We start from the raw sequence: 23,576 nt of genomic DNA, 5'->3' as shown, positions 1-23,576 counted from the left end.
ATACACCAAATCGGACATTCAGGGCGAAACGACGAGAATTAAGATAGGAAAATTTTATTTACGATCGACGTGTAAATCTCCCTATTACTTAGAAAAGTTACATGCCAGTTCTAATACCATAATTAAACGTTTAGAAATCAGAACACATAAAGTTTCCAAATCCAATTGGCAATAGACCATAGATCTGATCATACATTTAGCATCATAAATCATTTAGCACATAAAAGCATGTTAGACATTTTCCCTAAATAAGCTAGTGCTTGTGTCTATTCTGGTGTATTACCTAAGACACACTCCTCACAATCATTTCTTAGCATTCTAAGTTTAAATCTAGAAATAAATTCATATTCCTAGTTCGCTTAAACTAATGCTCTGATACCAATTGTGACATCCCCATTTTCACGGCCATAAAAGACCGATTTTGTTTATACTTTATAAAAATCAGAGTACCCCTTTTAATAAAAATGTTGCGGAATTTGTTTCCAGTAAAACATGATAAATACGTTATCAAAGCATTTCCGAAGAAAAGTATTTTTATTCATTTTAAAATATTTGCGATGTCATCGTCGATACAGAAACATAAGCATAAACAGAACTTACATTCATTATCACTAGTCATTTATATTTCTTTAATCTCTCAGTGTAATGTGACTTCATATCAACACTTGTGATATAAATAAACTGAGTGGGTCAGGTTGGAAAACCTTGTGAGTACATAGGGTTTTCAACCCACAATAATATAATTATTATGTTTAATCATCAAACAGTTAACCAAATTACCCGTCCCCATTATCTTCTTTACTCTTAAGGATCTACCCTAAGAATCAACTATTTCTCATTCATTCATTCCTAAGGATTATCCTAAGGAATGGATACAAAGTCCATCGTAGTCAATGACACAGCTGTCAAGCACAGCTGCTAGTTCTATCACTTAGGCGCAGCTGCCAGGATTGTAACATTCTATATGAGGCGCAGCTGCCAGTATTGTCCTTCGAGCACAACTGCTAGGGTTATCTCGTTTATTGACATTATCGTTTTCAAGAATCCACTCGCAATACATGTCAATGGGTTTTTAGAGTACACCGGTGAACACATTGTTCACAACACCTACAGGTTGCGAGCCCACTAGTGTTCCATTGGACTGTCTAGAATAGTTTGTGGTTGTCATCCATACTCTGCTAGATGACAGGGCCAACATTTAGGAACAAGGCTTCTCACATTTTCCACCTCTCACCCTTACCTCATGGTCTATATCACCTCTCAACTCATCATCCAACTCATATTTCATCTACTCATGTTTTACCCAACATATTATGTAGATATAAATACATATACAGTTTAAATCCAAGAACAAATAAATAAAGAAAAAGAACATTAGAAAAATGTGTTAATAAGAATAATTGTTGTAGTAAAAACTTTATGAAAAAATAATTTAGCATTTCGTGGAACAAATGTAATGATTTATGAAGAAAATAATGATACTTTTTTTAATTATAATTGAAATGATTGCGAAATTTGATCTTATTATGCAAGAACATACTAGGCGTATTAATGACAAAGAAATTCCTAATCATTATCTTGAACACAATATGCAAAATGAACTTATTAGTTTATTAGGAGAAGAAGTTAAAAGTAAAATTATTAAAAAAGTAAAAGAAGCTAAATACTTTTCAATAATACTTTATTGTACTCATGATACAAGTCAGAAAGAACAAATGTCAATTATCTTATGATGTTTGGATCTTTCAACAACTCATATAGAAGTTAAGGAATACTTTATAGAATTTTTAATTGTAGATAGTACAACCGGTAAAAGCTTATATGATGCTATAGTTGATGAAATTAAAAATATAAGACTAGATATAAATGATGTTAGGGGTCAATGTTATGACAATGGATCTAATATGAAAGGAAAACATCAAGTTGTACAAAAACGATTGTTAGATATTAACCCTAGAGCATTCTACACTCTTTGTGGTTGTCATAGCTTAAATTTAGTAATTTGTGATATGGCTAATTCGTATGATAAAACTAGTGAATTTTTTTGGAGTTATAGAACATATATATTCGATATTTTCTTCATTAACTCAAATGTAGAAAATATTACAAGATAATATATAGCAAACCTAACACTTAAATCATTATGACAAACTCGTTGGGAAAGTTGGGTAGAAAGTGTAAAAACAATTAGATTTCAAGCACCACAATTAAGAAATGCAATTTTACAATTATCCAAAAATTATGGAGATACAAAAATTAAAAGTGAAACTAAATGATTAACGACATATGAACTTGAAACTATGAATTTTTATTAGGAATTATTATTTGGTATAGTGTTTTGTTTGCTATTAACACTGTTAGTAAAAGCTTGCAATCAAAGGATATGTGTATCAACGATTCTATTGATAAACTAAATTGACTTTTGTGTTTCTTTGAACAATATAGAGAAAATGAATTTGAAAAGATTTTAGATTATGTAAAAGAATTGGCTTTAGAAGTAAAAGTAAAACCGAAATTTTGTGAAAAACATATCATTCAAATAAATACACGATATGATGAAAATGTTGCTAATGAAACTATTAAAACTCCTATTCAATTATTTAAAATGGTTACTTTTTATATATAGTAGATAAAGATATTACTTCATTTAAAAGTAGATTTGAGCATTTTAATGAGTTCAAAAATATTTTTGGCTGTCTATTTAGTATAAAAAATTTAAAATCATTTGATGAAAATACTTTAAAAGAACATTATTTAAATCTTGAAAAATCATTAAAGCATGATGATAGCTTAGATATTGGTGATTTAGATTTATTTCATGAACTAAAACTTTTAAGAAATATTATACATTTAGAACATGATACAATTATTAATATACATAATTACATTAAAAAGTTTAGTTCTTTTCCAAATGCATATGTTGCCTATAGGTTATGTTAACTATTCCTGTAACCGTTGCCTTTGCGGAAAGAAGTTTTTCTAGATTAAAATTGTTAAAAAATTATTTAATATCTACAATGTCACAAGAAAGATTAAATAGATTTGTTATTTTGTCAATTGAAAAACATTTAGTAAAAGAATATGATTATGAAAATTTTATTAAAGAATTTGCATTAAAAAGGCTAGAAAAATTAACTTTATGTCTTAAATATATTCACAAAAAAACATATACATAATAATAATTTTTTTTAACTCCGCCATTTATAAACTCTTTAGTTTATTATTGTTGGTCGCAAACCCGGATAAAAGATGAACGCTATAATTATAGTAAATGTCAAGGCCCTAAATTTTTGGTTCGTTTAGGCGGAAGGAAGTGGTGCCGCACTCCCTCATGAAACCGCAGAGACACGTAGACGATACCTCACCCGTTACCACAAAAGTGTGGTTTCATAGCACACCCAAGGAGTAGTGCCACACTTAGGTATTTTTTTAATAAATAAAAGGGACCAATTAGAGGGAGGTAAGAAAAAAAAAAACCAATCACGTTGTTTGAATGAGTGCTCTATTGGAAGGCCGCACTGCACTCTTTACCACACCCAGGATGCGGTGTTTGTACTTATGTGGTAAGGGAAGTACAGTCGAAGTCGTACCCACTCCTTTTAGTCTTAGAGCCGCCACCCCTAGGTGGAAGGGAGGGATAGGGTGGGTTAGTAGGGTTTTATTGGGGGTGGGTTATTTATTTTGAAAGGAAATTAGTTTAAAAAATTATAAAATAAGAAAAAGGATAGAAAAGTCAATTTGTATGGTAAGGAATCAACTACCCAAGAAATAAAGACCACATCGATTATTATGTATTGTAAAAACGTTAATGATGAAACTTGCAAATCTAAAAAACACAGGGACTATTTATGTAATTTTGTCTTTTTAAGTTTTTAACTTCACCATAACCGGTTTGAACTTTGACGCGCACAGACAGACACATCTCTAGGTCGTCCCTCCACCCCAGCTCCGCCACGTCGACCCTCCGCCTACAGCTCCGCCGCTTCGGCCCTCCGCCTACAGCTACGCCGTTCGTCCCTCCGCCTACAGCTCCTGCATCTTCCCTCCGCCTACAGCTCCGCCGCCTTGGCCTACCCCCTGCTCACCCCGTTACTCTCTGATTAGGTATGTTCTGATTGCAACCCTAAATCTTCGATTAAACTATTAATACTGCACACTGTCACCATAACAGGTGTTAGATGTGTCTTGAACTAATCTGTGTCTCCGTGATTCCATTAATGTTAACTGTCAGGATAAATCTGAATTGCTTCTTCTACTTCGATTTTTAAACGCATTTTCTTTGCAAAAACCCTATACGATAATCAATTGGGGCTTCTTAAATATATAACTCAGAAGAACTGTTCTTGAAGTAATCTTAATTTGTTCACATATGTTTATGATTCAGGAACTTGTAATATGAGTGGATTACAGACACAAGACTTCCCTTCTACATTAAGATTAACAAAAGCACCAAAAGATGTAATGGCAGAACCTGAATCAAAGCCAAAGAAGAAAATCTGTTGTGCTTGCCCTGACACTAAGAAACTCAGGGATGAATGTGTTGTTGAGCATGGTGAATCAGCTTGCTCAAAATGGATTGAAGCTCATCGATTGTGCCTTCGTTCTGAAGGCTTCAATGTATGAATTCAAATCAGAGATTTCAAATAGAAGGAGACAAATCCAGAATAAATGATTTTTTATTGATTACGTTATTGAGTTACAAAAAGGTCGAACATTTTTTTGATATGTTTTGTTGTTTTGCACACTATTGAATATTGATTGAATCTTAATAAGAAACACAGAGTAAGTGTTCTCATTTAACCATGAATCAACAATCCAGTAAAAGTTTTTTTTAGTTGGATCTGTGCTTCAGGGAATTTGTTTTTGATAATCTTTTAATTTTTTCGTTGCATTTTAATTGTTTTAAGTAACAAAGAATTCTCAACAGTTGTGGTATTGCAAGTTTGCAACCACTTTGAAAAATTTTATATTACCATTTGAATTTCTTGATGGGTCTTAAAGTAATAAAGTTTTTTAAAGTTGTAAATATTATTGATATTTGTACGTTTAATGTGTTAGTTTAATTTTTGCATGTTCTGTACTTTTTTTCTTCCAAAAGATGGACATTGTTGTAGTTAACTAGTTTTGATCAAATCTAGGGTATAAGAAATTTATCAAATAATATCGACACAAAACTATCTTTTACTATCGGGGTTTTATTATTTTTTTTCTTAATTAAACAATAGTAAAAAACGATCATTAGAAATATGATTTTTTTTTTTTATAACCAAAACTTTTGAATCATATGTAGAACAAAATTTTTGAAATATGTTCTTTTTAGAATTGTTTCAGACCAATTATATGCTACATCCTCCCCCCCCTCTTTTTTTTTTTAAACAAAAAACTATATTTTGCATTTTGGAGACAAAAGACTGTTCAGAATTCTTAAGAACAAATTCGAATATTCAAGAAAATGTTTTTTTTACCGGAATTATAAACAAAATTAAAAAAAAACAATGCAACAACAAAATATTTTGACATAAGCGGAGCAATTTAGTAAAAAAAAGGGTGAAAAACTATGCATTTCGAATTCAATTGATACAAATAAAAAAAAAAAATACATATTAGTATATTAACTCAAATCTAAAATACATATTTCAGATTTAATGATATTATGATAAACTAGTATTTGAGCTCGTGCTTTGTCGTGGGTTTTTATGTGTGATTTTTCTTACGTATTAGACAAATAGTTGTGAGATTCATGTATACATGTATTCATTTACAAAAAATAAATATAAATCTAAATGTTTGAAAAGCTTTAATTTATAAGAAAAATGAGAAAAATATTGAATTATTAAAATTAAAGAGTTTTTTTTATAAATTTAAATAAATTATTTAGATAAATACACACTAGAAACTAATGAGTTTTAATTTAAGTATTTTGAATTTAGAATGTAAGTTTATTAATGAAACTGATATTCATTTATTATTACATTTATTATAATTATTACATTTAAATACTATGTGAAAGATGATAATTGATTAAATTAGTATACCATATCATAACTTCAAAAAACATTAAAAGTTTAAAAGAAATAAGCTTTGATTGACTTATCAAAAGTTGAGAAGAATTAGAGACTATTTTTACAAGTTGTATTATTTTTTAATATTCCATAAAAATACATGGGGCATAAGTCTAAAATGAAGTAATAAACACAAATTGAAGCGGGTCAAAATGATATTTTAAAAAATAAAGAGATAAAAATATTATTTTACAAAATAAAAAAGTTATAAGTGATGAATTATATAAAATTGAGGGATTAATGTTGCATTGTATTAACATATAGACATTAGTTGGTTATATATTAGTATAATCATTAAATAAACATTAAATGTTACACATGTCACTATTTAATTGAGTAAGAGGATTTGCAGGAACAAAAAGTATGAGAATATTTAATTTCTCATCTAAAAATAGCAAAAAAAACACATTTGTAACACCGTAAATTTCAGAACAATTTTTCACATTTTATAAAAACATAATTCATTTAATATTCATAAAAACATCAATGTTTGAAACTCAATCCATGACATATAAAAATCCCAAGATCTCGTAACATAAAAATCATGTGTGTGTACTGATCAAGTCGGCGCCTTCCCACGGTCATCACTAGTACCTGAAACAAATAACACCAAACACTGTAAGCACAAAGCTTAGTGAGTTCCCCAAAATACCACACATAGCACATATTAGTCACTCGAGGCTATAACTCTGTGGGTCCGTGGACCCTATTCTGTGAACCCTCCGGCTCTAACTTTGTGAACCTTCCGGTTCCAACTCTATAAGCATGCACATCATAAATCACATAGAAATAATGCAGTACAACACATAACATACGTATAGCATACAAATACTCTGTCACATAACTCTGATTACCTACTCAAGGTAAGTATAGTGAGAAGACTCACCTTGCGTATCTCGATAACTCGCAAATCCCTGAAATCACTAGCGCTCGATCTCCCGAGCTATAATCTTCCTATAACACAATATATCTCTAATTAACACTTTCACAACTAAGGTTGACTAACCCTATCAAGTCAACACTGGTCAAATCTGGTCAATGGTCAACGGTCAACTTTGATTGGACTCGGCGAGTGCACTAGAGCGGCTCGGCGAGTCTATACGTGTTCACTGACTCCCCCGGATCCTCTCTTGACACGTCGAGTATTTCCCTAACTCGACGAGTTCCACCTGGCATGAATCGTGGGGCCACCACGACTCAACTCGTCGAGTCTCAAGAACAACTCGGCGAGTTCCGGCTTGACTCAGCCCCCTTTGACTCTCCCTGACTCACTGGGTTATCCCCCAACCCGGCGAGTCTACTCGCTGAACAATTTATGTGAAACCCAAACCCTACTCGCCGAGTTTTAAGAACAAATCGGTGAGTTCATGCCATGCACAAACCCTATTGACCTCCTGAGGTTAGATCAACTGAAAGGCTCTCCCTCGTGCCCTTGGCGCCTCGGCCTTCACTGGCCGACTCTCGATAGCTCTGACGGCGGCAGGGGCAGATCCCTGAGGTGCTCCCTGAGCTGATCCCCGCAACTGCGGACACTCTGCCTTCCGGTGTCCGGTCTGGTTGCAGTGGAAACACACTGCAAACCCCTTGGGGCAGTCCTTGGCTATATGCCCCTCCTTGCTACACTTGTAGCAAGATCCAACTCTACAAACTCCATCATGACCCTTGCCGCACTTCCCACAAGTGCGGCCCTTCTGGCTCCCTGTTTTGGGATCAGCGGGCTTGGCCCGCTTGGCTGCCGGCTGGGACTGTGCCGGTCGCCGATCCCTCCCCTGAGACTCCGCCTCCTCCCTAGCCTGAGTCTCTAGATCAATCTCCCTCTTCCGGGCATTTGCCTGAAGCTCGGCAGATGTCCGGTACGAGGAGTTCGCCATGAACTCCCGAATGTCTCGCCTCAAGATATTCAAATATCGGCTCATACGTGCCTGCTCAGTGGACACGTGCTCAGGGCAGAACATCGCCCTCTCGTGGAACATCCTGGTAATCACCGTAACAGACTCAGTACCCTGCTTGAGGGTCAGAAACTCCTGGGCCAAACGCTCCCTCTCCACCTGGGGAACATACTCATCTCGGAACATGGCAGTGAACCTCTCCCAGGTCACTGCCGCAAGCTCAGCAGGCGTAAGGTGCGCCGTCACAAACTTCCACCAGTCCTTCGCTCCCAAGCGAAGCTAGTTCAGCGCGAACCGAACTCTCAAATGCTCAGGAGATGAGCAAGTGAAGAAACACCCCTCTATATCTGAAATCCATCTCATAGCCGCCACCGGGTCCAGGGTCCCATCAAACTCCGGCGGTTTCGTGTTGCTGAACTCTCGGAACAGCAACGCATCACCACCCTGCGGCCTCGCGGCAGCAATAACTGCGGTGGCCGCTGCAACAGCAGCCTCAGAAAGAGCAGCATAACGCTCGTCGAAAGTCTCAATCAACATGGTCTTAATAGACCCTAACATCTCTGGTATCTCTGCCCTGATGGCCGCAGCCACCTCCTCATGGATGATCTGGCGGACCTCCTCATCACTGGCCCCACTGCTCTCAGGCATAAGACGTGTCCTCACCATGATCTACCTCTGAAATACAACATACGATAAATTAGAATCCATTCGAGCATACTCACACTCGACAACTCATCCCTCCTTGATCCTTGGCATTCCAAAGATTCTTACTTGGGCTGTACACCGCCCCGGTGCTTTCAGTAGCACGAGCCCAATACTACTGTCCGCACCGTATCAGAATACACCCCAAGTCCTCCTCTTCGGATCCCAAGTTCCAAGTACTCTATTATGCATAATCCACTCTCTAACAGATCTCTCATAAGCTCCTCGCTGCTACTTACTCACTCTCAAGCATCTCATATCAGCTCACCTCCCCCTAGGCTAAGGCATCACAAATCAGGCCACTCTAGTCCTAATCACCGTTCTAGCATTAGAATACATCATATCAATATCATGACACATAATATGAGGGTATCTTGGGAAATCACCGTTCGGGCGCGGACTGATCGTACACACAACTCTGCTCTGCGTTTTTCCAAAAATCTTTTGCTCTTTTTGAAAATATTTCTCAAATCCTCAGTTTGAGTTCAAATACGCCCGAAAGTGTACTCGAATCCCTCAAACCAAGGCTCTGATACCAACTTGTAACACCGTAAATTTCAGAATAATTTTTCACATTTTATAAAAACATAATTTATTTAATATTCATAAAAACATCAATGTTTGAAACTCAATCCATGACATATAAAAATCCCAAGATCTCGTAACATAAAAATCCTGTGTGTACTGATCAAGCCGGCGCCTTCCCACAGTTATCACTAGTACCTGAAAAAAATAACACCAAACACTGTAAGCACAAAGCTTAGTGAGTTCCCCAAAATACCACACATAGCACATATTAGCCACTCGAGGCTATAACTCTGTGGGTCCGTGGACCCTACTCTGTGAACCCTTCGGCTCTAACTCTGTGAACCTTCCGGTTCCAACTCTATAAGCATGCACAACATAAATCACATAGAAATAATGCAGTACAACACATAACATACGTATAGCATACAAATACTCTGTCACATAACTCTGATTACCTACTCAAGGTAAGTATAGTGAGAAGACTCACCTCGCGTATCTCGATAACTCGCAAATCCCTGAAATCACTAGCGCTCGATCTCCCGAGATATAATCCTCCTATAACACAATATATCTCTAATTAACACTTTCACAACTAAGGTTGACTAACCCTATCAAGTCAACACTGGTCAACTCTGGTCAATGGTCAACGGTCAACTTTGACCAGACTCGGCGAGTGCACTAGAGCGGCTCGGCGAGTCTATACGTGTTCACTGACTCCCTCAGATCCTCTCTTGACACGTCGAGTATTTCCCTAACTCGACGAGTTCCACCTGGCATGAATCGCGGGGCCACCACGAATCAACTCGCCGAGTCTCAAGAACAACTCGGCGAGTTCCGGCTTGACTCAGCCCCCTTTGAGTCTCCCTAACTCACTGGGTTATCCCCCAACCCGGCGAGTCTACTCGCTGAACAATTTACGTGAAACCCAAACCCTAATCGCCGAGTTTCAAGAACAACTCGGTGAGTTGATGCCATGCACAAACCCTATTGACCTCCTGAGGGACCATTTGCTTCACATAATCACTCTCCAAAGGAGTTAGAAAACCCTAACTCTAAAGATCAACCCTAAAAATGAAGGAGGTTCGAACTATTACCTCAAAATGAAGCCTTTGGACTTTGGATCTGCTTGAATCTCACCTCCACCTTGCTCTTGTCACCCTCTTCTTGCTAAACAAAGGATACAAAGATCCAAAAGTGACTTCTTCCCTCTCAAAGCGACTTAGCTCTCTTAGGGTTCTCTCAAGGGACTGGTAGCCGCAATGGGAGGCTATAAGTGCCCTTAAATAGGCTCCAAAACCCGGGGAATTAGGGTTTCATTAAACAGCGTGGACTCGCCGAGTCCACTTTTGGACTCGCCGAGTCCAGACACGAACCTGCACCCACACCCGCGATCATACTTGGTGAGTTTGGGCTCCAACTCGCTGAGTCTCCTCACAAATCACCAAAATACAATAATAAATAATACCTGGGAATTCGGGATGTTACAACATTAGCCAAAAGTAGCTCATGAAATAGTAGATTGGCCAGGGTTGACTACAGTCAACAGTAGAAAACTACTTTTTCGTGGCAATGTGTTACTGTTTTCCGGCCCGTCTACTCTTTCACGACCCATTGGCCTATAGTATATAATGTATAATTTTTCAGATTAGGTTATTTTGACTATTATTTTCTTGGTTTTACCAATTTTTTTTGTTCTCTCAATGGAGCACTCGAAGAACAACGAGGTAAGTCCATTTTTTTTATCAAAAATTTACCGTATTATTGATCAGGAGTAGTTTTTGTATATGAAGATAATTTAAAAAAAAAGTGAAAAAAATATTAAAACCGTAGGTTTCATACGAAACCTACGGTGTACACATGAACAATGCACAAATTGTGCAATGTTGACTTGTACACCGTAAGTTTCGTATGAAGCCTACGGTTTTATTTTATTTTTTCGTTTTTTTTTTTTTTTTTTAAAAATTTATTGTAACCTCGTAAGCCATCATATATATGTTATGATTTTATGATTTTTTTTCAAAGAACTTAAAAAAAATTAACGAAACTGTAGGATCTTGAGAGGAAACCATAGGTTTCCAAAAAGCCTACGGTTTTACAAGTTCAAATGAATTTTTTTTTATACTTATCATGAAACATTAGATTATTTGGCGAAATAGTAGTCCATTCTAATTACTTACGGTTTCGTGGGCTATTTTGGGATAATTCTTAATTTTTGGCTAAAAATAATTAATTACTTCCTTAATAGGTTAGATTAGTAATTGCACTTTATAATAGATTAATAAAAATTAGATATTTTACCGTGTCTTCAATTTATTCATTTTTAATTAACCCGATTTTATTAGATTTTAAATGCAAATTCTTAAAACGTAAAAACTTTTTTGAATGCCACAAACCAAACACCAAACGCACTATAATTATATCTGTCAAGGTTTGACGATGGGGAAGAAAGTCCAGGTTTATTCCGGGAAATTGAGACGTAATTGCTAACGATCGAAGAATAAAAACCCTAAAAGAAAAAGGGGTTTTCATTGAATTTTACATGTTCCCCAATTTCTGTTGCTGTTAATACTGCCGATAAATGGAGTCGCCTGCGGCAGGAAAATGCATCCCTCACAAGTCAAAGTAAGATCATTTCTCCCTGAGCTGATAGAATTTAACAGGGGTTTATCATTTATGCTTTATCTATGATGTGTTTATATCTCTGGTTTTATTAGGAAACGAGTATTCCCAGAGAGTTCTTCGGGCACGGAATCCAAAGGAGACGCATCTTCTTCACCTGTTAATCGGACTCTAAACGGCAAGAACAAGATGCATAAACAAAACGAGGTAAGAATCAGATCAATGCCTGTTTCTTATTTCTGTTTATGTTTCCGTTTCAGTTTCTGTATCGTCCTTTTCAACCATTCTTCTTGTTAAGCATATGTAGAAGTAATCGTACTTTTTCTTTTCATAGGATACTATGGTATCAATCTTATCGGGGACTAGTAATGCCATTTCAAAGAAGGTAAAGTCACATAACAAGGAGATCATCATCTCACCAACTCTTAATGGCATAATTGAGCTAGATTCAGAGGACTCCGATTCCTATAATGGCAAAGATTACATACATTTGTCTTCTGATGACCATGATTCCGAATATGAGTACCCAACTTTCCAATCTCATTTTGATAACATAGATTTTCCCACCGGAATGGAATCCTCCAATCCATGGTTTCTGGATTCTGTCAACATGACTTCCTCAACTGGATTTACACACTCCACACACCCTGAACATCCAATGCTTTCCCCATCAATGGTAGTTCTACCTTCCAGGTTGGATACGAAAGGGGTAAAAACGTCTTTTGACCCTGCTAAAGTCACAAAAAGAACATCTGGTTCAAGTAGTTCCACTTGTCCTACTCTACGCTTACAAAAGGGTGCAATGAAGGTTAAATCTGTCAAAAAACGGGTCAAAACTCAGCCCCACAAAATGTCAATTAATCCAACACAAATTACTCCTATGGAAGATGTGTTGTTTGAACAGAATTCCAGAAAGATTCAACAGAGCTCAAATGTAGAGGAAAAGTATCCGAATTTTAAGAAGTTTGATATTGTTGAAGACTATTCTGATCATCACTATAAAGGGGCAAATTCAGAAACAATTCAACCCCCAAGAAACTGGTCTAAAAAGATAGAAAAAGAATGGAGGATTCTCGAGAAGAATTTGCCTGGTATGTCTTTTTTTTTCTAGTTTTCACAACTTATTTTCATCCATTTGGGTTGAAAGTTGAATTAAATTCAAATTCCCATTATTTTTTTAATTACAGATACAATATTTGTTAGGGTTTATGAATCAAGAATGGATCTTTTAAGAGCAGTGATTATAGGAGCAGAAGGAACACCATATCATAATGGTCTTTTTTTCTTTGACGTGTTCTTCCCCAGTAACTATCCATATGTTCCTCCTGTATGTCACATCACATCACATCACGTCTCTTCTTTTTTTATTTTTAATTTAATTTCATATTATTATTATTATCAGAAAGTTTATTATCATTCTGGTGGGTTGAGAATTAATCCGAATCTCTATGAAGAAGGGAAAGTATGTTTGAGTCTTTTGAACACGTGGATTGGTGAGAGGAATGAGAACTGGACACCTGGCGTTTCCACTATGCTACAAGTTTTAGTGTCTATACAGGGTTTGATTCTGAATTCAAAACCCTATTTTAATGAACCTGGATTTGCAGATTCAAGTGGCTCTGATTATGGAGAAAATCAATCGATGTTATACAATGAAAGGACTTTGATTTATTCTCTTAAAACTATGGTTTACACCATGAAAAATCCACCCAAGGTAATGATTGACAAATGACAATGTTTCTAAAGCTATTTTTGATGGTGAGGGTATTTACGTCTTTTTGAATGGATGCAGCATTTTGAGGATTTGGTGATTGGGCATTTTCGTAATTGTGGGGTTGCCATTTTGACAACATGTAGAGGTTATGTTAATGGTGTAGGAGTTGGATGTGGTGAAAAAAAGGGTTCTCGTGGATTTGGGAAAAATGTTGAGAAGTATATGGGGACACTTGTTGGGGGATTTAAAGAAATAGGAGTCGAGAATTTGGACGAATTTGTCCCTCAAACTCGAAATCTAGCACAAAAGATAAGGGACTTTTTTGGTATTTAAGAGTCATCTTTATAATAATTATGTAAGTAATATAACCTTAGGTTTTGGTCTAACCTAAAACATAGGTTATAAAGACTTTTGTAAATAGGAAGAGACTTTTGGAAAATGGTAATTGAACTTTGTAGTTTTAATCGAAAATAATGACTTGGACCAACTACAAATATGTGTAAAGTTCTTTACTAAATTTCTTTTGAATTACATACACACCAAATCGTTTACACTATAAACATATTTTATATAAATTTTAGTACTGTAATTATAGTAATGATAAAACATTAATTTAATATTATATTGATCAAAAATTGGTTTATGTGTGAGTGTTGGCCATTATTCTTTTCCACAAACTTGAGGTGCACATAGATCTGATTTTTATCTTCGGATAAAAGGTTCCGGTTCAGATATTTATCTTAAATACTGAAATACAAGTCTTTTTTTTATTATTATTTTTTATTTTTATTTTTATTAATGAGAATTTCATTAATTTAGCCAAATATATTAATTACTTTGCTCAAAATAGCCAAAAAAACCAATTTACACGAAATAGCCACTAAAATCGTAGATGGTTAGATCTTATCTGCGATTTCGGCATTTCATTTGCAATTTGGTGTCTGCTATTTTCTTCACATCCATCTGCTATTTGTTGAAGGTTATAAAAAGACTATTTTTTCGAAATCTATTCCACCAAATTGCAAATGGGTTTTGTTCCATCTACGATATATTCTTATCCTATGTGCGATTTTACGTTGATTTTTTTTTAAATGACATAGGTTTGACTATGAATTTGGTAAGGTTGACTACGAAATCAGACATTGTTGACTATGAATTCGTACAAATGGGTAAATTTTATATAAAAATTAGCAAAAAAAGTTTAGCTTATTAGTTATTTCTTTAGAAATCCTGTTTAGGTTCTTTGTATTAAATTGAGTGAATATTTGATTTGCATCGTCTAGACGGGAGATGGGAGTGAGTGGAGAGAAATATAGGATATGTTTGTCCTTAGGGAGGAATTTTTGAATTTGCTTTGATTTTTTTGGAGTATATTAGTTATAGTGATTTTATATCTTTAGTGAAAATGAAAACGATTTGTTAGATAGATGTACAATTAATGTTTGCTTCTATCATCCTGAATTGCATTATTATATAGCCATAGTTGAAGACCTGGGTGTTAAAATATTGATCAACATAATCAAGTCGGTTTGAGGAAAGGCTGTGAAAGTGTTTGTGGTGGTTGACAAAGGTGACGAAAGAGGAAAAGCATCTGTTGCAAACATATCCAGCGAGAAAGGGAACAACAACCCAATAGATACTTTTATCACTCATATTTTACCTCAGTTTCATAGTGTTGCTGAAAATATAAATGTGTATTCATCGATTCACTTTGGATCCTGAAAATTATAAGTATGTTGGTGAGGATGATGTTGCTACATATCTTAATGATTGAAGCTTATATTGAAGGATTGAAGCTTAGAACATAAAGCATCATAGATACCTTTATGTTGAAGCTTAGAACATAAAGCATCGTAGATACCTTTAAGGTAAGGAGTTACATCCATGCAACAATCTCTAGTAAACGAAGTCGACATCATAAGGTTGGTTTTAAATTTCCATTCCATAATTTTATTTCGTTTGATGATAGGATAATCTCTATTCAACATTTCTATAACCAGTTTGATCACATCCGATCAAACTAATTTTGGATGAAACTTGTTTATTTTTATTAAAGTCTGCTAATTAATTATCAATATCAATATTCTACTCATTTATTTCTATAGTATAAAGATTTTGGTCATTAATTCACACTATTAGTTATTGGTCTAGTTTTCATATATGAAACTCAACATGTATCTTGCAAGAAACTCGTGAACAGTGTGCTCTTATGAATCACCGATGATAATATATATATATATATATATATATATATATATATATATATATGTATATATATATATATAGGCTAGGTTATTTTGTTCCTTACATATATTGTGTGCCCGTAAGCACAATTTTGGACCAATTGATGAATAAAATCAACGATCATTATCTGGGGGTTTAGGATATTATAATAGGGTAACATGTACAATATAATCACAAAAATTTCAGCAGAAGGGTATTTTGGTCAATTAACGTATATTATAAAAGGAAATTTTCAGATTTTTAGGGATAATTAATTTCCTTTTTTTAATTTGAATTTTTTAAATTAATTCAAATTTAATTTTATTATAATTTCTAATGCTAACCGATATTATTCTGTCAGAATGACACAGAGTCAAACATAAAGTAGTAAATATATTTTCAATTTTATTCTTGTAGAATATGGTTCATTCATTATATTTTTTTATAATTAACATGCTTAAAAAATTATACAACATATTATCAAGAATAACATTTTCTAAAGAATACTAATTTTATTTTTTATCACATAAAGTTGGCAACTTTACATGCATGCATGACTTAATGGGGCTTAAGAGCTCAAAAAGAGCTTAAAAAAGGTCTTAATACATGCATGAGTCAAAATACTCCATAAAGTTTGCAGTTTTATGATCAAGGGGACTGAATGGAGAGCTAAGATCTAACATCCATTACTTCTGGAGTAGATCGAAAGCCCACCTTTAACATAAAAGGCTCAAAAATGCCCAAGAAACACCATATAGAAGATCTATCATAAACGAACATAATGGTGTGAGTTTTTTACCTCACAAAGCTTCCAAGTGATAGCTGGTCCTAGGTCCACAAGCTCAATCTACTTCTCCAAGGGTTTTTCTTTTTCTTTTTCACCTTAAGACACCAAAAATATCTTTAACAAGCTCAAAAACTTATTAACACACTTAGGGTTTCGTTCTCTAGGACAAGGGAGATGGAGGCTGGTCTAAAATGTCTAGGAGGTGAGTTTAAGACGTATAAATAGGGCACAAACCCTAAAAAATTAGGGTTTGTCCCAGACCTGCGTACGACATGCATACTCCACGTACTCCCCGTATAAGTGGGTGGAATCCGCGATCAATTAGAAGGCTAGTATGCTAAGCGTACTAGCACAGGACCATATTGATAACAATTTAACATTAGGGATAAAAATAGGAACTTAACCAAACTTGAATGTTACACACTACTGCCACTTACCCTAAAGACTCTGTTGACTACTCTAAGCCCTAATTACCATTCTATTCTTGTCCTTTGTGGTTTAAGATAACTTTAACATAAATAAACAACACAAAATCCATCAACAATCCAAAACCTAACAAAAGTGTCATCAGAAACATCCAAACTATTTTTTTCAAATCATTTTTGAAAACAGCTGCAAGTATGTTCCCTAAGTCAATCCAAACCTGTAATTTAATTATATAGATAGAAGATTTGTGGAGACAAATTTGAGGTGGGGGAAGGTAGCGGTGCGAGTTTTTGCAGCTTCGATGATGTTTGAGCTTGTGCAACTCCGACGATATGTAGGTTTGTGTAGTTCCATTAACAATTTCATAAGTTCCTTTGCCGCTAGATCCATATTACCCTTTATAGTTTTAATTACCACATCAAAGCCCCCAACTCCAATCACCAAGTTTTCTTCATAAGTTGTTGCTTCATCAATCATCATCGAAGACGTGGTTAGGTGATAAACAAAAAAGATTTTGGTTAAACTGAGGGTTTTTGTTGAAATGGAGGTGAATGGAGAACGAGTTCAATGCGCAACCTCATATTAGTTAGAGTAGTTGTGGAAAATGGTCAACGATTTTGGGTGTGTGCACTACCGGAGTCAAGGGAGAATGTCGACGATTTAGGGCGTGAGAAAGAAGAGACATGGTGGCTTCGTGGGGCAAAGAGGGTGGGAGTGGAGGGATTTCTTTTGTTTATTATTAATAAAAACTGATAAAAAAAAGTTAAGAATAATGGGAAAGAGAATTAAGAGGGCAAAATATACATTTCAAGTTTTTTAGGGAACAAAACCATAACTAAAATACACCAAAAGGACCATATCTACACCTTTATAAGATTTGGACCTTAAGCACTAAAACGAAAAACCACACGGAGCATTTTTTTAATTTTGTCAAAAATCTATCAAGCATACTATGGTACCAATTTATAATCATGTTATACTACCAAGTTATGTACATTTATCTTCTTTTAAAAAAAATAAAACAAAACCATAAATTTTATTGGATTTTAAATTCGAATCCTTTTAATATCACACTACAATATCGGGAAATTTTGTTATTCATATTCTCGTTCCGTTTTAACCGTTTCCGTTTTGGTTGCATGGTTGTCAAACTATCTAACAACCCTATCGCCGCTGAATTACCTCAAGGTTTTAAGATACAGAAGGAAATCCAATTTCATTGCGGGAATCGGATAAATAAGGGGCTTTCTTTTGAATCTTAACTTCTGTTGTTCTTAGTAGTGCCAATAAATGGGGTCCTCGGTGGCAGAGAGATACATCTCTCAGATATCAAAGTATTTCTCTCTCAGTCGATCATATAAGTGGGCGTTAGTTTGTCTAGGTTGTGTTTATATATGTGGTTTTGTTAGAAAAAGAGTGTTTTTCAAAAGTTCTTCAGCATCCAAAGTAGATAATCCGTCGTTAAAAGGCATGAAAAAGATGCATGAACAAAAAAATGTAAGAATAAAATCAATGTTGGTTTCTTGATTATTTATTGATTCCTTTGTAAATAATGCATGATGTCGTTCTCTTTTGTTAGGGTTCAACTTCAAGTAAGTCCACTTTTTCTAGCCTATGGTTAGCGAAGAAGTTTCTATCTGTCAAGAAACTGGTCAAAACCCACCCCTTAAAAAAAACGTCTTCAGGAAAAATCACTCGTATAGAAGATGTTACATTAAACCAAGATTCTAGAAAGATCAAAAAAAGCTCAAATGTAGTGGGAACTTCCTCTAACATTAAACAACATGGAAACAATGAAGAAGTTTTGAGGAAGTATCGGAAGTTCAAGAAGTTTGATATTGTTGAGGACTATTCGGATCATTACTATAAAGGGTCAAATTCGGAAAAATGGCAGGTATGTGTAGATTTCATTATCTTGTTTAGTAAGGTTTTCTTTCACAATAGAACTTTACAAGGAGAGTAAGGACTTAATGCAAAAAAGAACTGTTTTTACTCGTTCACTTGTTATTTGATTTTTTAAGCCACCTAGAAACTGGGCTAAAAAGATACAAGAAGAATGGAGGGTTCTTATGGAGTTGCCTGGTATATGTTTTGCTAATTTTCACAACTTATTTTCATCACAAGATTTCGATATTTGGGTTGAATTAAATTCTTGTTATTTGTTTACAGATACGATATTTGTTAGGGTTTATGAATCAAGAATGGATCTTTTAAGAGCAGTGATAAAAGGAGCAGAAGGGACACCATATCATGATGGTATTTTTTTCTTTGATATCTGCTTTCCTAGCGACTATCCAAATGTCCCCCCAGTATGTCACACATCTTCCATTAATTTTCCAATACTTTATTATACGATTATAATTATTTTAGTGAATAATAAAGGATTATTTTCAGAACGTGCATTATCATTCTGGTGGCCTGAGAATTAATCCGAATCTTTATGAAAATGGGAGAGTTTGTTTGAGCCTTTTAAACACTTGGAGTGGTGGCAAGAATGAAAAGTGGAGGCCTGGCGTTTCGACTATGCTACAAGTTTTGGTGTCTATACAGGGTTTGGTTTTGAATGCAAAACCCTATTTTAATGAACCTGGATTCGCACATTCGAGAGGTTCTGCAAATGGGGAGTATCAGTCGATGATATACAATGAATCGACTTTGATTTATTCTCTCAAAACTATGGTTTACACCATGAAGAATCCACCCAAGGTATGTTTTTTACGTTACCTAGTTATTTGATGCTATTAAATGGTAATATGCATATATACGAGGGTCAGGAAACTCTTAATTTACAAAAAAAAGCCGTATGTTTGTTATATTGAATAGATAAAAGAAGTTTGTTGCTTATATTAATAAAGTGGTAAGAGTAGTTTTGTTTATCCGTAAAAAATCTACTTTTGTCACCGGTGAGGTTGAGTTTTGTCACCCTATTCCATATTTGTATATAGGAAAAAGTTGTCTCATTTACATTAATTAGTCATTTCTTACCCTCTTCGACATTTTATGTTAAGAAAAATTCTAAATTGTTTCATATTAATTCACCTCAGTCATGTCATATTTGTTGTTGTTCTTTTTCTTTCCTCTTTTTTATTATTATTATTATTATTATTATTATTATTATTATTATTATTATTATTATTTGGATAGTACACAAAATTATAACTTTTGCTTCATCGTTTGTGTTTGGGTATGATATATTTTTTTATTTGTTCTGGTTCCTTGTTTTTATATAGCGCGAAAAATAATGTAATTTGTCTTATTAACAAAAATCAAGTTCACACATTTGTGGATATGATAAAAAATACAATTTATTTTTCAATTATGTTATTGATCACATTACTCAGTGATTTCCCGTCTTTTTTCCGTAAGACAAATACTTATAATTTTGGTGCCACTAACATCCTGTCTTGTTCCATCTTAATTGGAAGACAAATATTGTTTCATTGGCATAGAACTCGCCCACTAGGATAAAATATTACAAATTTTGTATTATTCACATCATTCATAATGATGTCTCACTCTAATGCATGCTAAACGTAATACTACATGATCTATAAAAACGAGGCTTAATAGATATTTCATTTCAAAGAGAATGCATGTAGGAATGTTTTGATGTTTTGATGTTTTAATGTTTCTATGGATGCAGCATTTTGAAGATTTGGTGATTGGGCATTTTCATGACCATGCAGTTACTATTTTGACACTTTGTAAAGGTTATATTAAAGGTGTAGAAGTAGGATGTTGTGTTAACAGGGGTGAGAAAGGTGCAAACGGATTGGGGAAGAATGTTGATAGGTACATGAGGAAACTTGTTCGGGCATTTACAAAAATAGGAGTTAAAAATGTCAAAAATTTTGCCTCGTAACTCGATATATACGTGGCATTTTTAGTATCAAAGAGAAGCCATCGCACATCAGTACTTAACTACTTATCTGATTATTCTTTTAGCATTAGGTTGTCGTTTAACCTATATATAGATGTTTAAGATTTTTAAGTCGAAAGCTTTTCATTAAACATAAAAGTCGTCCTATTTAATTTAATGAATTTATGTTCATATTTATTTATATAATTTTTTCTACAATTAGATGTATTTTATTTTGTATTGAAGTTAGTAGTATGCATATAAGGCTAGAGGGTTGTTTGATAGTTGCTGACTGAGTTAGTACTAACTGAGTTAGAGTTCACATTTGACTGAAATAATGTTGTTTGATTATATCTCTGACTGACTGTGATGAATGATAAAAAATGACTATATTACCCTTATGTTGTCTTTTATGCTGGATAAAATAATTATCAAAAACTACAAACTATGACACAAAAATCAAAATAAAAATTGTTATCAATGAGAAGTAGAATCTTGTGATTTTTACACCAAGTTGAAGTAAAAGTCAATACTTAGACTAAATTCATTTAAAATGCTTCAATCCCCAACAAATGAATACAAAATTAGCTTGAAATTATAAAAATTATACAAAAAATAATAATAATAATAAGTACCATCAAGAAAAACTTGGCTAAGTTCTCGTGAGTACATAGTACACAATATAGCTTTTGCTAGCAAACAACTACCAAAACATTTAGTATTTTAGTTCTCACAGCTCACTTGTTGATTCAAACTTTATTATCTTCATCATTTTCTTCAATCTTAGGAGCCAAATAAAACCTTCATATACCCTATTTCTGCTATCTTGTACTCAACTAAACGTTGCTATGAAGACAAACTGATTGTCACAGTAATTGACAATGGAGTTGCCTTTGTAAACAATGTCTAGGATGTACCTTACAGACAAGAAAAACATTTGGCAGTAACCAACTCTTCTTTTTCTTAATTCCAGATAAGTTAAACTTCTTTCCCATCTCTTAATCTCACACAAAAATAAGATATTGTAATCTCTTTTATCCATCCCTCAACTATTTCCACTGCAACTTCTTTAACCATCTAAAATTTTCATTTTATTCTTAACCCACCATCAACCATATCGAACAAGTCAAACTAGTGAATCGCTGCCCTATATGGAGGCATACAAAATCAATTACATAAAAGATAAGATTTTTTTTTTCAATTTTACCAGTTGTCGATCCCATACCCAAAATCAGCGTTCCTAGGCCCACAATCAATGTTACAAATACTCGTTCCTGTATATCAGAATCACAAATTGAGGTATGGTCAATTAAATTTTGCAATCGGTACAAAAACATACCACAACGATGGTGGAGTATAAACGACGGGGTGCCTGCTACAGCGAAGATGGTGGTCGGCGAGAGTACTAGAGGCAGAAGAAGTCGTTGCTGAAGCATTAGAAGAGGTGGTAGGAGTTTGAGGAAGAAGCGATGTAGATGTATCGTTCATCAATTTGGGGACAAAAAAGAAAGGTGTGAAGAACAATCGTGTTTTGGGAGAAGGGAAAATGAGGGCAATCAAGCAAAATGACCGAGTCAACTTCATTTTTGTATGAGACCGAGTCAAAAGTGGGTCAGTGGTTTTGGACCGGATCAGACAAAAATACCAATTATCAAACATACTGACCCGAACTGAGTCAACCAAATGACTGGACCCAATCAGGAAGATATCAAACAAGCCCTAGGTTAAGTTGGAGTTACATCACCTTAGGGTATAGGAGTGCAGCTTCTTACACATAAAGATGTGCCACATCAGCTAACAAATGCAGCCACTAACTTCTTACAAGATATAGGAAATAGTGTTTGGATACAAGTTAGTTTGGAAGAAAGAGAGATGGAGGGAGAAGTAGAGTGAGAAAGAGAGAGGGAGGAAAAAGAGAGATTGTGAGCTTCCATAAGAGTCACCAACCATCACAATAGAAGAGGTTGTGGGTGGTGTTTGGAGCAAACTTACGTGTGACTTGGTCTTGCCAAGTCACCTAACACGTGGGAATTTAACCCACTCTGCATAGCCTTAAGATTCTTTAACTTGGGTATCTGACCCATCTTGTTCATCAGAGGGGAGTAGTATCTTACATAAATGATGGGAAGCTTGTAATGAGGAGCTTGTAGTTAATTAGGTATTGTAGAAAACAAACTTAGGTTGTTTTTTGTTTTTCTGTGTATTGAGAATGAACTAGAAGTTTTCACAACCAACAATGATTCTCTCTATTTTAGTTAATTTCATATATATGTTTGTAAGTGATGCCTTTGTTTGTGCAACACATACAACTCGTGGCACTTTTTGATCTTTGTAGGTAATGAGAGCATTTTCATGTCATGAAGTAGTTGGAAGGTGATTTACTATATGTCGTTTATTGTGAATTTGTCATTGTGGAGATTGATCATGGTTATAGTGATGATGCTCAGGTCAAAGCCATTTAATATTCACATAAAATGTTAATATTCTAATTCACAATAATGTTGGGAAAAATTGGATCCATGTAATTAGTGTTACGGATTTTCTATATTTATATGATAGCTAGAAAATTTGAATTTTCTATGATAATCTTTGTAATTTATATATCGTATGAAACTCTTTGTATTTGAAACTCTTTGTATTTGAAATTAAGACTTTTTTGAATATTAAATTGTATTTAAGAACACTATTAATATAATATAGTTAATTTAAAAATGATATTATGTTGCAATAGATTTTTCTATTGCAAAATGTACTATTTATAATAATG

General features: G+C 34.4%; 3 protein-coding genes across 4 annotated transcripts; all 3 read left to right on the top strand.

Annotated features, from left to right (window-relative positions):
- Positions 1–3,878: 3,878 nt before the first annotated feature.
- Positions 3,879–4,800, top strand: LOC111882206 (cytochrome c oxidase copper chaperone 2). Its single transcript, XM_023878559.2, has 2 exons — positions 3,879–4,104; positions 4,385–4,800. Exon 2 carries the CDS (start codon positions 4,396–4,398, stop codon positions 4,621–4,623), a length of 228 nt encoding a protein of 75 aa, XP_023734327.1. The 5' UTR covers positions 3,879–4,104; positions 4,385–4,395; the 3' UTR covers positions 4,624–4,800.
- Positions 4,801–11,578: 6,778 nt separating this feature from the next.
- On the top strand, positions 11,579–14,008 carry LOC111882201 (putative ubiquitin-conjugating enzyme E2 38). 2 transcript variants are annotated; one of them, XM_023878553.3, is made up of 6 exons: positions 11,580–11,803; positions 11,896–12,007; positions 12,135–12,891; positions 12,988–13,127; positions 13,203–13,514; positions 13,593–14,008. In XM_023878553.3, the coding sequence occupies exons 1-6, from the start codon at positions 11,760–11,762 to the stop codon at positions 13,845–13,847; spliced, it is 1,620 nt and encodes a 539-aa protein (XP_023734321.1). In that variant the 5' UTR covers positions 11,580–11,759; the 3' UTR covers positions 13,848–14,008. The 2 variants fall into 2 exon arrangements, with proteins under 2 accessions (XP_023734320.1, XP_023734321.1); XM_023878552.3 differs by having other exon boundaries at positions 11,579–11,803; positions 12,988–13,514.
- A 2,226-nt stretch (positions 14,009–16,234) lies between these two features.
- Positions 16,235–21,010, top strand: LOC111882202 (probable ubiquitin-conjugating enzyme E2 25). Its single transcript, XM_042898133.2, has 4 exons — positions 16,235–19,032; positions 19,120–19,259; positions 19,345–19,656; positions 20,594–21,010. Exons 1-4 carry the CDS (start codon positions 19,020–19,022, stop codon positions 20,810–20,812), a joined length of 684 nt encoding a protein of 227 aa, XP_042754067.1. The 5' UTR covers positions 16,235–19,019; the 3' UTR covers positions 20,813–21,010.
- The last annotated feature ends 2,566 nt before the right edge of the window (positions 21,011–23,576 follow it).

Source organism: Lactuca sativa, chromosome 9 (genome assembly GCF_002870075.4).
Source record: "Lactuca sativa cultivar Salinas chromosome 9, Lsat_Salinas_v11, whole genome shotgun sequence".
Lineage (NCBI taxonomy): Eukaryota > Viridiplantae > Streptophyta > Magnoliopsida > Asterales > Asteraceae > Lactuca > Lactuca sativa.
Note: the sequence above shows the minus strand (reverse complement) of the source record. Positions and strands in the feature narration are given on the sequence as shown.

Excerpts from the sequence above, each read along its gene's own strand:
- LOC111882206 (XM_023878559.2), top strand. The coding sequence starts at position 4,396 with ATGAGTGGATTACAGACACAAGACTTCCCTTCTACATTAAGATTAACA.
- LOC111882201 (XM_023878552.3), top strand. The coding sequence starts at position 11,760 with ATGGAGTCGCCTGCGGCAGGAAAATGCATCCCTCACAAGTCAAA. Across the intron at positions 11,804-11,895 it reads TGCATCCCTCACAAGTCAAA|GAAACGAGTATTCCCAGAGA; the intron begins GTAAGATCATTT and ends TGGTTTTATTAG. Across the intron at positions 12,008-12,134 it reads AGATGCATAAACAAAACGAG|GATACTATGGTATCAATCTT; the intron begins GTAAGAATCAGA and ends TTCTTTTCATAG.
- LOC111882202 (XM_042898133.2), top strand. Across the intron at positions 19,260-19,344 it reads ACTATCCAAATGTCCCCCCA|AACGTGCATTATCATTCTGG; the intron begins GTATGTCACACA and ends GATTATTTTCAG. Across the intron at positions 19,657-20,593 it reads CCATGAAGAATCCACCCAAG|CATTTTGAAGATTTGGTGAT; the intron begins GTATGTTTTTTA and ends CTATGGATGCAG.